At 33.8% G+C, this 14,765-nt stretch overlaps 1 protein-coding gene across 7 annotated transcripts in view; it reads left to right on the top strand.

The window, feature by feature from the left end:
* LOC108569222 (serine/threonine-protein kinase minibrain) overlaps window positions 1-14,765 on the top strand; it is a 62,501-nt gene that overhangs the window by 40,084 nt on the left and 7,652 nt on the right. For 4 of the 7 annotated variants that reach the window (XM_017930684.1, XM_017930685.1, XM_017930689.1 and 1 more), the window contains exons 2-3: window positions 1,068-1,094; window positions 10,925-11,163. In XM_017930684.1, the coding sequence (XP_017786173.1) occupies window positions 1,068-1,094; window positions 10,925-11,163 (266 nt within the window). The remainder of the gene's footprint in view (window positions 1-1,067; window positions 1,095-10,924; window positions 11,164-14,765) is intronic. The other 3 variants (XM_017930686.1, XM_017930687.1, XM_017930688.1) reach the window with 1 other exon arrangement.

Below are 14,765 nucleotides of genomic sequence, written 5' to 3'. Positions count from 1 at the left end.
TAATAATAATAATTTATTGTCCAAACATCAATACATAAGAAGAAGAAAAAAAAGTACAATTTATATATAAATAAATTTTAACATACAATAAAAAAATATATATTAATAGGCTGGCCAAAGGGAATATTATTCATTTTATTGCATTTCAATTATTGCCAGTTTCAACAATATTTGTATTTGAAAGCGGATGTATTTTTTCCATATTCGCAGTCTGAATTCTTATTTTCTTAATTCGAATACATTAATTACTGGGTTTTTCTTAATAGTTTGTATGACATTTTTATGAATGAGTCATGAGTGTGTATGTATGTGTTGCGTTGAATGGACTAAAAATAGATTCTAATTGCTCATCACTATTCCTGACACCAGTGTAGTATACATTTCATTAACTGGATCCGGATCTTGTATAAGAAAATATCTATTTTTAGCGCACACTTCCTTTCATTCATCGGAATCAATTAACGTGACCTTTCTAATTAATTATTTATATAATTATTGATTTAAAACTGCAAAATGTTGTTTCTTAAATTCCCTAATTCATTAAGATAAGTCAATATCAGTAATATCTTAATATTTTTTTAGAATAATATATGAAATATGCAATAAAAAATATTTTCTAATTTAAGCTTTATACTTAAATTATTGTTATCCAACTTAGCATTTTTTATAGTTGCTAAATTCAAACTTTTGACTAAAATCAAAATATTCTCTAAATTCCCATATATATCGACAAAACACTTTCATTAGAGCATATCGGGGTATATTTTCATTCAGTATACAATTTTATTTGTTAGATATTAAGAAAATATTAGAACGGCTGCCACTAATATTTGTTCTAGCAGTGGATTGTAGATTTAGGTTCGCTGGTACGTTTGTGGAAATGTTTAGATTAATTTGGGCAAAGTTTCGCCTGCACGTGTATATATATATATAAATATAATATTGTTAATTAATAATCGAAACCTGCGATTTTCGCGATGAAAATCCTAGATGATTTTATAAGTGTTTTAATTTTATATTGATTGAAGTTTTTCAGTCATTTTAATTATTTTTTTATTTTGTTTCAGGTGAGTGTCCGAAGAGTAGAAGCAATGGTAAAGTATAGGTTTGAAATTGATGGTTGGTGTTATGGCGATATTCTTATTAGTTTGTCGTTGCGGTTTATGTTTTGGCTATTAAGATGTGAGCTGGTTTATGCGTCCATTTCGTGCGGCTAATAAATCTTATAATCAAGTGCATCGTCTCCATTGTGTTAACTGCAATAATCCTGATTCAGAGTCCTAATTTATGCGGAAACCATTGGCTCTCTCTCTCACACGTCTTCGGTATTCCCTGTTGATGTTGTTCTGTGTGGAAGAGAGTCGAGTTCCAGTGACGCACACGATGATTCCGAGTAGTATTCGAATGCAAACGTCAAGCGGAGGGAGAAGGCTAAAAATAAAAACAGTTTTCATTCATTATTGTGTTAGGAACATACTCGATGTTTGTATGGTGTGTGTGCACTTTTTAGTTGTAGCTGTATTATTTCTGGTCTGTTATGCTGTTTGCTCGTTTGCGGATCTCACGTGTACGTGTGAAATGCAACGGTTTAGAGGAGCAGAACGGAAGCTGCAGAGAGAGAGAGAGAGAAAGAGAAATGAGAGTTAGTTTGTTGGGCAGATCGATATACTCGCTCGCCTACCAATTTTTGAATGGGTTTCGGGGTGGCGGGGGGTATGAAGCGAAATTTTTAATTGAGATTGACAGGTCGGGGTTACGAATACACCTTATGCATTTACTATGTACTCAGTAGCCCCAGTGAATTATTTAAAATTCATCATTTTGGCCATCCCCGTGCCAATTATTTAAATTATTCATTTCTGTGCCAAATACACATACACACCCACATTCAAACAAATGCATATACTCACATATACTCGCGCGCACATTTTGTCGATTTCCCTTGCATTAACATAGCCGTGACCAAATTGATTGGTCGAAACAGAAATAAACGAACGAATCCTCCGCCCACGCTTTCGACCGCTCCTCCTCTTCTTATTCCTCCTCATTCCGCTTCCCCCCAATATATTTATAGTACGGAGTTCGCGCATCCTCGGAGCCGGATCCTCGCAAGAATTTAATAATTGCTGCTTAATTGATTTAGCGTTGCATCAAAGTTCCTCGTTCGAGGCGCATCTTTGATGCTATTTTCATGGTGCAATTGGATTATTCCGATTGCATCTCGCCCCAAGTCTTGCTTAACTTTGGCAAGCTGACAGAATCGACTACCTGATGATTACAAATCCTTGATGTCTTTTGCATTTGGGATACACACGTTTGTTTTTGGATAAATTAATATCTTAACAATATATCTAAAAGCAAAGTTTAACAGCAATTATATGAATTGACAGTATAAAAATATGTTATTGTCTGAAAATCATCGAATGACTAGTTTTATAAATCTAAAGTGTTGCTAATAATCAAATTCGCTCTTGATATTTCACTTATCTAATAATATATAATATCTCAGATTTATGTGAAAATTGTATTTAAAATAGTTTTTTTTTCAAATTAACGTTGATATACGATATATAATATACGTAATCGGTGTGGTTTAAGTGATATAATTTAGTGGTATTAAGTGGCGATTCGTGCCTCGCAAATTATTCAAATGCACAAAGGTGGTGCATCGGGTCCGGCCACAACATAATTCCGCTATTTCGCTCGATTCACCTTACTTTAAAACCATCTTTTCGTCGTTTCCGGCATGTAAAAAGCATTTATTTCCTTTATTGTTTCCTTAAACCGTTTCAGCGTCGGATCTGGATGGGGGGTGGGTTTTTGCACGGGGATTGATAACAATGGCTTCGCAGGGTGGCGTCGACCGGAATAATATATATAAATTTGAATTTAGTGCGGATAAAAAGGAATCAAAAACAGATCGAGGATAAATTCTTGACTGTCTCCGATTTCCTCCTCCCCCAAAACTCTCAGACAAAATAGACACAACCATCAACAACTATCAATCGTTCGTCCTGGAATTAGTTATGATGGTTACGATGATGGGCGTCGATAGTGTCCTCGTTCCATTTCTTCGATAGTCCTAGTACCATCATACCCGCCCCATCCCATTTTGTGAATGTTTTTGGCTTTGCAAGGAATTGGCAGAGGTCCTAACGTGGATCGTCGTCGCACAGAAGGAACGATGCGACGACGGCGATGAGAGGACATATTAACGAGTGTTTTCCGGATTCAATAAACTGCCCGAATCATCAACTCTCCTCCCCGAAATTCATCTTAAATAAATCTCGACTGCTCACACAAAAAAAAAGATAGAAGAACTGGCAGAAGGAGAAGGAATTGGTGCTGAAAAACGGCATCCCGGGAAGGAAATATTAGTCGGGACGTCGCATTATCCAGAAAAGAACCAGCATGGGGGAAGCGCACTCTCTTGATTAATAAAGACATTATGGAAATCGCAAATACGCATTTAGATTTATATTATTTACATGAACGTGTGGAAAATATATCAACATTATTTTACTTACAAGAAGAAACATATGTTGCTTTCAATGCACCATTACTGTAACTTAAATAATAAAGTAGAAATTTTACGAAAGACAAATTATTAATTATTATAAAATTTATAGATTTTATTTAGATCCGCTTTAAAGCCTTTCTGCCACTAAATATTATATAAATTAATATTATATCAAAAAATAATTATACACAAAAGTAATATTTATATTTATTAAAAAAGGTATTTTGATTAAAAGCTCAAAAATACAATTCTCTTCATATTTTTGGTGAATTTAGCTAAGATATTAATTTACTGCTTCGATCACAATGCACCTAAATATAAAATAAAAAATTAGGGAATATTTCTCTATACTTTCTTGTTTGTTATCTAAATTGATACATAGTTCAGTCATTGTCTAGCAAATTTAGTTGTTTATTGTATTTTGTGCTTTAGAAATGATGAAAACTATGAATTTGTACCAATACAAAAGAAATCTTGTATAGCGATATGTTAATGGTTTGAATCAATTAAGTTAGAATAAAATCCAGTTCAAAAGGTTAATCACTCTTCTGCGTGTTTCTTCCCCCCCTCGAAAGAAAAGAAAAATCGCGCTGGTGTTGATTACACGTTAAAACATTTAGAAGTGGAACAAAAGGAATGCCGGGCAATTATCGTGTCTTTGCAATAAATGTGCACAGAGATAATTAATTTTATATAAGATGGACCGAAAAGGGCGAAGGAGAAAGAATAAAAAAAGAGTTTTTTTTTGTGTGCAAATGATTTCTTTGCTCTTCCTTCTTCAATTTCGTTTGCGGTTTTTGTGCGCGCAAGAAAGAGGGCCAGAAAGTTGGAGCGGTAATCATCATTTAATTTACATATTTATATAACAGCCCCTCTCTTCCGCCTCCTCCTCATTTATACACTATAATTATAATTAGTTTTGCGTCCATACATTGCACACGCTACACACATACACAAGATGCAATTTAAAACCTAAAGGTAATTACGATATTGCGCGGCGAATAATGCGAGGGAGGCAAACAGTGCTTCCTCTCCAACATAATAATAATAATTACTATTATTATTGTTGTGTGCATGTGGTTTATCTGGCGTTCCGATTTCTTCCCTTGTGCTCATTCTCTCTTCTGTTTTTTTTTTTAATTTATTTATTTTGGAGACGGCAACTCTTGTGTGCGCCTTTTTTTTAATTACGTCCGGAGAACTTTTACAATAATAAATCTGTAAGGGAGTGCTGCATGTAGCAGGCCACTCTCTTCACCAGTAATGGAATCGTCGCTCCAATGAACGTCTATGGTTGCTGCTCATATATCTATACACTCCTCACAGATTGATTTTATATCTCGAGAACTTCTCGTATTCTCTGCCTGTTCCCTATTTTTTTTTCGTTTTCTTCTTTCTCTATCTCTTCTTTGCTTGTACTCTCAGCATTTCGTTATTTCTTCCTCGACCTCTCGGACGAAACAACCCTTACCCGGTTTTAACAATCGTCTCCTCCAGATAACTCGAGACATCATCCCTTCATTCTCTCAATCTCCATTATACCTATATCATATATTAATTACATAATCTTAAATGAAATCTCACATCCATTTTTCAACTAAAACAGACATCATAAACAAATTTAATATAACAATTAGATTCTTTTGAAATATTGATAATTACATACTAGAATATATAAAGTAAAAGTAACTACAGTGGAACTTCGAATCTACTTTCAGATTTCCAAAATGTTTCTTGCTGGCACAAAAATCTTAAACGAAGTTGACGAAGGATTAGCAAAGAAAACGTTTGACAAAATTAAGAAAATATACTAAATTGATAAATATTGAGAAAATTCTAGTGAAAAATAATTTTATTATATAATTATATTCACTACAAAGTGATTTTTTATTAATATTGATATTCCTTTGTATAAAAACTATTTTGTTATTTGTTTTTGTTTTAATTTAAAACGTGTGCTTTTCTTTACTTTCAAGTTTTTGTTGAATTTTCAAAATCGGATTTGAAATTCGAACAAATATTGGAAGTAAATATTTGTTCGAATTTCGAAACATTTCTATTTAATTATTCATTATTTTTTTAACTACTCGATAATGAAGATTAAACCGTGGTTCTTTGCAAGCTCACATTAAGACCATGGATGCCATTGTGTACGTAATATAATATCCATTCTGGATAAATACGGCAATCACTCACAAGAAATTCCCGGCGATATATATTAATGCGGCCGTAATCTCGTTACCCGGATCTGATTTATTCGAGCGGCGCTTTACGTAAGAATAAGATCTGGTTTCTTAATAGATTATAAGTGAGTTACGGTCAGGGTGGAAGAGGGAGAATGTACGCTTATAATAAATGTAAATGGTGAATGCGAGCGAAAAAAAGAACGTAAATTAGCGTTATTCTTAATGTTTTTTTTTATTTATTTGTTGCTTCCTCATTCCTTCCGGGGTTATTATTTATCGGCTCTTGTTTTTTTCCTCTTCTAATTAATTTATAGCTGATACAACGACGGGCGGTCCACCCTCGAGATTTTACAAATTAATTAACAAAACGCCGCCCCCCTTCTCATGATTGCGCGTATAACAAACTGACACCTCGTATTTCGTTTCCTTTTTCTCTTTCCTTTATCTCAGGTAATTAACGTTTTTATTCCACGCTTCCGGGTGAAAAGAAAAATGCTATGCAGAAACATACGTGCATACCGGATATTTAATCTCTTTCTTTGTGTACATAATATTTCTAGCTGTCTCTCTTTGATTACGGACTAATGTTATTATTTCTTCTTCTTGTTGCGTTTTTTTTGTTCAGTATTTCTTTCGCGCTCTTTGTGCGCTCGACGTGTGTGATGGAAAAATTAAAAGAAACGCGCCAACTTGTGTCTCCACATATTCCATTCATACACAAAATTATTTATGTATACTGATTTCGTACTTCAAAGAAGGCTGAAAAAATACTCCAGACAATAATGAAACATAATTATAATTATGTTCTTGATTTTTGGTTCTATTTACTTCCATATGACAAAATTATTATAAATATCATTAAAATAGTTTGATTAGCAAAAATTAATTAATTCTTTACAAAATGAAATAATGGAGTTTTAATCAAATCTTTATGATTACTTAACGAGTTCAATCCGTTCCAGAATTTTCGGATTTTTACTCGCTTAGTGAAATACTCGTATAGTGTAACATATTCAAAAATACACATAATATGTGTACAATTCTCTTCTCATCGTCGCTCGTTACGCATGTCATTTTGCTTATAATTCATTTTGTTCATTAAGCGAAATGATCATTAAGCGAGGTTCCACTGTATATAGAATCTTCTAGTATTTTATTTATTTATATATCAATTAATAGTTTCTACATTTCATGATATTTTCTTACCAGAATTTTAAAATGTATATATCGTAAAGTTGTTTTCTTTATGGTGATAAATGTAAAACGAAATTGATAAAACTTCTTTTCCATATTTATTTTTTAAATTTGCTACAATTATTCGGCTTTTAAGAAATTCAATTCATTCTAAAATATTCTATTTGCAACGCAAGAACTGCGTTTTTATTTAGAAAACATAGGGTAAGTTACATATGTTTTCTTCCAATTTTTGTACAATTCCAAATTACTTGAAGATTTATTGAATAATATTATTTATAATAATTGAAAGAGTTAAGATTTAGTTGAATTGAAAACGTGTTTTTTTAAATAATTATGTGTCAATTATTTGTTTAGTTTTAGTTTAACAAATTTCTAATATCTGTCGAATGTACCAGGTTTCAATATTTTGAATAGAATATATTTAACGTTAACTAACCTTAATAATATTTCTAATAATTTTCTATTGCCTATAAAAAGTGTCGATATTTTTTGCGTGGATGCGCCGGGCTTCTACGTTTCATATAACATTTTAAAACGTAAACTATTCATTCACTAACTATACTCGGTAAACAAAGATCCATTATTGTGAAGTCCGTGACCCGGTTTTCGCTCTAAAATTCGATTATTTTTCCCCCGTCGTGCACACCTGTGTGACCCGAATGATTAAGTGAATGCTATTTAGAAATACTATTTTATTTTTATGCATACATTATTATAATGTGTGTTTTTGTTTCGTTTAAATAATATAAAAATATACGACGAGTTTTATAATCTAGGAGTCCGCGGTATCTCGCATAAAGAGCATTTCTCTTAACGAGCAAAATGAATTGTAAGAAAAATGTTTCAGTATACGAGTAAAATTCTGGAACAGATTATGCACGTTAAGCGAGGTTCCACTGTATTTATATATATATATATACACACACAAACATAAGATAATCGGAGTCCACGTGCCTGTGGAAAGGGGTCAAAGGCCACTCGTTGCTTAGGTTCACGCACTCTCCTTTCCAACATTATGTACGCGTTTCTTTCCTGTTTTTGTTTTGTTTAGCAAAAAAAACAAACAAAATAAAAAAAATGCATATAATAACGCACAGAAGGAAAGGGAATAAATGGGCGTTGCGCGCAAAGTAAATACAAACATTTGTTCCTTTCGACGCGTGAGGTTGCACATGCGATGCAATTACCCTCCGGAAATTCAAACGATTCAAATACATCGAAACGCATTTTAATGACTATTAATTATATTTAATTACGTAAACATTAGTATCTGGGTTTTCTTTATTTCTGCCCATTCAGACCATTCAAATATCGTGGTGTGAATAAGTTAATGCATTTTAAATTGACATTTATGTATTTCTTATTAAAAGTTTCTACTTCTCAATTCTCATTAATTCATTTTTGATTATTTTATAGTGCAACATTAGATATATTTCATATTGTTTCTATACAAACATAATTTATATTTAAACTAAAGAAATCAACTAATGGAACGTATTTATTAAAACTTTAGTAGTACAGGTATCCACCGACTTACGAACTAATTCCGTTTCAAAGGGTTGTTCGTAATTCGAATTTGTTCGTAAGTCGGGGGAATTTTAAAAATTATATACTTATCTTATCACACTTTATCATGGTTTTTACTTTTATGTAAGTTAAATTCTGTGTTACTGACTGCATAAATTTGAAAAAATAAATTAAAATACAAAACAACAAATGAAACAAAATCACATATAGTACATCTTCCAAAAATATTATATTTTATTAAAGAAATTATCTATTTTTATTTGAACAGTTAATTTGGAATAAGAAGATATATGGAAGAGTTTTAGAATTTTGTTCGTAAGTAAGTAAGAGTTTATAAGTCGGGGGATACCTGTATTTGATTAGATTTGGTTAGTATACAGTTGTAGAAACTTTAACCTCTTTAGCTAAATTTAATGGGGTCTCCCTTAACTTTAAGTTAAGCTGTATAATTAAATAATGGGTTTCATAATATAATATTCACTTTGTAGTACATTCATTGTTAATTTCTATGGAAAATCTTTGAATAGCACTAAGGGTTTACCCCGAAAGGTTGTAAAATGTTTGCCCTAATATAGCTTAGTTTTCAACTAAATAATTGTCAAGTTTATATTAGTTTAATTGATAAATGTTGTGTTGATGTTTGTTATTTAAACACTTTTCGGGATTTTAGTTGATTCATTATCATCGTGATAGATAAACGTTAGTTTTTTTCTTTTCGTTGCGCGATTGCGTCTAATGCAATAATAAAGTTGGCCATGGGATGTGGCCATTTTGTCGGTGAGTTATGCGAGACGGGGTGGAAAAGTTGCAAGAACTATACATTTTAATAGGGAATAACGATCATAACAGCCGCATAAAGCAAGCTGCAACTGCGACGTGCTCAATGGTCCGCTCATTGTACAACTACCGAATGGGGTATATCATTCTCGGGCCTCGGTCCACATCCACCCCCAAACCCTCGCACCGTTCTTTTTATATTTATTGTATTTATGCAGCCGCCACCCCTTGTCTCCAGCCGCCGCCTCCACACACAACGCAAGACACGCTAAGTGCGGGCGATAAGCGTACCGAAGTTGAAAAGAAGCAGAAAACGACGACTCTCTCTCTCTGTTTAGAGGGAACAACCTTCTCTTCAACTCTTCCGTTTTTGTTATTGTAAATCATAGCCTTGTGTTGAACACACACACAAACACACACCTCTTGGCTTTTTGCTCGGATTTTAGAGAACTGTTGCTGAAGTGAACATGAGGTGAAGATTTATTGCGTCACTACATTTAATGTTTAATGGGTTTATTGCATTTAACTCGCTCCACTCGTGCAGGCTTTTTTTCTTTATCCTCAGTTGTGTTTCAACTCTGCTGGTTTCCTCGTCTTTTCTCCTCTTTCCTTCAACCGAAGTTCACCACATAAATGACATATGGATCAATTTGTTACCTATTTTCTACCGCTTCATTGCTTAATTGATTGCTTTGAACTGCATTCCCTTCTTTCACCAATTAGAAAACGGCGACATTTGAAAAATCACTCACGACGTACAACTCTTGTCTCTACTCTCTCAACTTTTTTTAAATATTGAACTTCATAATAAAAAGATATATACTTATTGTTCTTTTATATCATTAAATATATTATGTGATTAAATTATAATTTATTGTGTTAAATTATAATTTTTGTGTTCTTAAAAATTAAGTTATTATTTTAAAATTGATAAACAATTTAAAATGTAATTACTTTTTATTCATATACCATTGGAAATATTTACATTTAGTTTTTTTTGTCATTTGCATTTATTGTGTATAAAATAACTATAATCTGAAGTTACTTGATTTAACAAAACATGGAAGAAAAACGATAAGCTTATATTAAAATATAAATAAATTTAAAATTTTAATGAGGAAAAGATAATTGAGACATAACTGCAATACTTATACAATACAAACCATTTGACACCTCCATATTCTTGTTATAGTAGACCTTTTTATAAAGTCAATTTTCAAGAAAATGAATTTTGCATGTGTCATGAATTACAAAAAGTCTGTTTTTTCTCTATTTCATTAAATTTTTAGACAGAAATACAATTTGATTTGAGTTTATGCTAAGAAATTGAGAAGTTATAATTGTATTTTTTTTGTAAGAAAAAAAATAGAAGTTGGTGTGGACAAAGATAAGCTTATATTAAAATTTAAATAAATTTGAAATTCTTATGAGGATAAGATAATCCGGATTCTTCGTTATTTCATTATCATTTCGGACAGCGAAGTTCGAACAATTGAGTTTGCATTTGCGGGTCGGTTTGAAAACAATGTTTGGAGGAAAGTTCGTAGCTCAGATTGTGAAGGACTACCTGGTATTGATATTCGAGTTGATTGTGTTGTATGCGCGTCGCAGACTTGGCCGTAATAAAGCCTCCTCATTCACCTGTACTACTCGACTCTGCGAAATTTGCATTTGATTCGTGTGCTAATCGATCGACGTGTGTTTTGTTTTGTTTTAGTGCCTGGAGGTATAGTGGGTCCAGGAGGCGGCAATGGGTCGGAGCCGTCGGGGCGGCAAAGGCATGTGCCCCTTTATGGACGACTTGTTGGAGAGGAGCAGCTCGGCCTCAACACCGGAGCCCCTGCCGACATTCAAGCGATGCAAGCCCGTATTCCGCATACCTTCCGAGAACCTGCAAGTGCGCCCCTCAGGAAACTCTCCGTTGACCTCATCAAAACATACAAACACATAAACGAGGTCAGTACATCATCTCATCATCACACAAAATATTTTTATATATCTCATCATCATCCCACAAGTGAATTTCCTTCCGGTCGCAGGACACCTCATCATCCCGAATCCACTTCAAATTAGCCAAATATAATTCTGTTCTTTATTATGAACATGTCAACAATTAGTTAAGAAATCAAAAACTTGCATTACAAAATAGATTTGGCTATGATGATAAAGAACTTTAACATAATTAACAACTACCGTAATTGACGCTTTTTTGCTAATAATGGACACATCCTTACAACAACAGCATTTGCATCTTTTCCCGTGATCTCGATTTATCTTTTTCACGTGGGAAACGATCTTTCCCGTCAACAACAATAAATGTCAACGCAAATTTACATAGTTACCAAGCAATTAACTACAGGAATAAACAAATGCAGATTGACCTGTCAATAAATTGTCACCGACTCGGAATTGTATAAAAAATTCCAAAGAAACCGTGGGTGCTCACCATTATCGATAATCCCACATAGTTCCACTGGAAATATCGCTATTAAGAATTAACCGAAACCGCACTTAAATAAATTAAATCGGTCGCAATCGATAAAATATGCCGGTAAATAAGGAATGACTTTCGGTGGATTTGATCATTTCGATTGCGGAGACTTTTCGAGCGCACGCACTTCCCACTCTCCTTCACTTTGCTTTAATTATTTATAAATAGAAAATAGATTTATACAGAAATATCAACGAAATTTCCAGCAATTCGATTTTCCTTCGAAAATCGTGTTTACTGTTATGCATATTGCGACTGGGAAATCGTTTTGAATACGAACAACCGTCATTGCTGTTTATCGAATTCAATTTGCATCGGTGCTTTGATTTGATTTATCTGCAACAAGATGACATAGTGAATTATTGTCATCGCTTCTAATTGGATTATTCGCCTGACTAATTTCCTTTTAATTGAATCCAATTAACAATAAGAAATCAAGTAAATTATGTTTTAATTCGATTTATTTCATTTTCAACATTAAGATTTGGGAAATGTTTGCAAATCCTAACAAGTTTTTAATTTTATATAAAAAATGTGTTTTGTGTGTTTTAATAATTACAAGATATTTGCAAATTGTAATTTTATTTTTTCAACATTCTAATTTTGAGAGAAATAATAATTTTACTTCTTTATCACTGAATGGTTTTAAAAAATTAAATAAATTCGCTTTCATTAATTTACAATATTTCAGGAATTAATTCACGTTTTGTAGAAGCATAATTAAAACGAAATAATTCATAAATATTAATTGATTTAAATTTGTAACGTAATAGTTTTGGGATCAATAGACTTAAGTAAATTAAACAAATCCTAATTCAATCGACGGAATTGTCATGTGGTTCCTCAAATGCGAGGAGTTTGGGAAGATAAAGTGCCGTGACCCAGTTCGTGCGACATTTTTGGTATCCGCAGATCAAAGTGTTCTCCTACTCTGCTGTGAACTCTCGTTTTCTCATTGGCATTGCACGTGGAGTGTAAAGTAGAGAATTTATGGACGGAGCAGACGTTACCTGCGTATTCCAGACTACATTTTTAATGGACTCACCGAGATTCGTTTCGGAAAATAAGATTTTACCCCAGTTTTTCGTTTTCGGATCAAAGCGTTCGTTCTCTTCTAAAACTGTAGTTTTTGTTCAGTTCGACGTCTCACGTAGGGTGTATAAAAGGGATTTGATGGATGTCTGAGCTGAAACAGAGAGACGCGGACCTGGATAATTCGGATTACATTTTAATGGTAACGGAGATTAATTTTGATTGTGGTGCGATTCGGCAGCGGCGGCGGCGGTAATTAATTTAAGATTTGAGAACTCGGATTTAATGGGTCATTAGATAAATATACTTTTTGAGCGGCTTGCTGCTGCTGCTGTGAGATCGAGGAGGCGGTGAGGGCGGCGCGGGACTTGAGGGTTGAAACGGGGTGCAGGGAGGGAGGTCGGACACCGTGGGGACGTCGAAGGCGGCCGGCGTCGGGTTGTGGCGGCGCCCGCCCATTGTCTGGCATCCGCAAGGCCGCCGCCACCGCCGCTGCGATTATATATATATATAATAGATATATGTGTGTGTATATATATATATATATCGCGTAGCAACAGCGAGAGGCACTTTAAGAACCACCCGGAGGAGCGAGGAGGAGAAGGAGGCGGCTGAGGCTACGGAACATACGAGAAAATTATTAATTGCCGATATCACCGCCTCCGACCAAGAATTTTTAATTAAAACCGAAAATTCCGGTTTGAAGTAATAGCGCGCGCAAAAGGAAAGGAAATAAAGTAATGTGACTTATGGATGATAATTATGGGGCGGTTCGAGAATCAAAAAGCAGAGGCTTCGCCGCCCCTCGCCGCTCAATTATTTTTCGGTCCCGTTTTTTGGAGTTAGTGGAGTGCGGTGCAATTGCTAAGTGCAGCGTCGTAACTGAATGGGCGGATAAATGCAGTCAGGTTGAGTTCAATTGAGGGGAATTTATTGTATTGTCACAACGACATGGGCGGTTACATGTGTACTAAACTGAGCGACTTATTTTTATGTTCATGCTGCTATCCAAAAAAAAATCACCACATCTTCTACAATATTATTCTATTTTTCTTCTTCTCTTCTTTATATGCAGATTATAATTATTACTTAAAGTAGCAGTAACAAACGTTTAAATATTGTAGACATTTAAAATATTACATTTCGATATTAAATCTTCTTCATTTTTAATATCAAATCTCAATTCCATTTATAGTTCTAGAAACGTAAAAAATTAAACTTCAAAATATTGAAGAAGTAATCAAATTTGTGTAATGTTTCTTGGACAATATTCATTTTTTAAATATTTTAATTGTTGAATGCTATTAAAAATATAATTTAATCGTACTCGTACGTAATTTGTTATGAGGATCTATTTCGTTATTTCTAAAGTTTTTATTACTTGCCTCGTAAATTCTCCATATATTTCCGCATTTGCTACACGCCTGGAATTGTATTGCACTAAGTCGTAGCACATACAAAATTATAAGTATTTTACTTTTCAAATTTGTAGAACTCTGCTAGTTCTTAACTGTCTATTGGTGGATATGTAAATATTGTGGGGAAATACAGCTCAAGGTAAAAACCCTGAAGAAAATTGTATTTCTTGTTGTTGATTCATCTTGTCAAACATGAATTTTGGTTCAATATTGATTCCTGCTATCATTCTGTTTGCTGTGAGGATGCGTGGAAAGTGAATTGGTAATTTTGGTATATTTTTTCTTGTGCTGAATCGAATTGTGTTCGTGAAGGGCATGGCTGGACCATAATGGCCACCCTTCTTGGGATGATTCGTGGCTGAAAGAAAAAAGGGGGATGAACTAAAGACTAGGAGGAAGGTCATATAGGGAGAGAGTCGATTAGAGAATCGAGATGTTTGCCTTTCTTTTCCTGATGCGGAGGAGCGACGAAAGATATCGAGAGCGGCGATATTAGTAATATATATTGGTGGGACTTTGTCTAAGAGTTTGCGAAAGTTATTATCTAGTTGGAGATGCAGGACACGCGCCTTCAATGCCTCCTCCGCAAAGTTATATGGCCGAGTGACAGGCCATCT

The sequence above is a fragment of the Nicrophorus vespilloides genome, unplaced genomic scaffold (assembly GCF_001412225.1).
Source record: "Nicrophorus vespilloides isolate i.1.1-1 unplaced genomic scaffold, Nicve_v1.0, whole genome shotgun sequence".
In the NCBI taxonomy this organism is placed as follows: domain Eukaryota; kingdom Metazoa; phylum Arthropoda; class Insecta; order Coleoptera; family Silphidae; genus Nicrophorus; species Nicrophorus vespilloides.
Note: the sequence above shows the minus strand (reverse complement) of the source record. Positions and strands in the feature narration are given on the sequence as shown.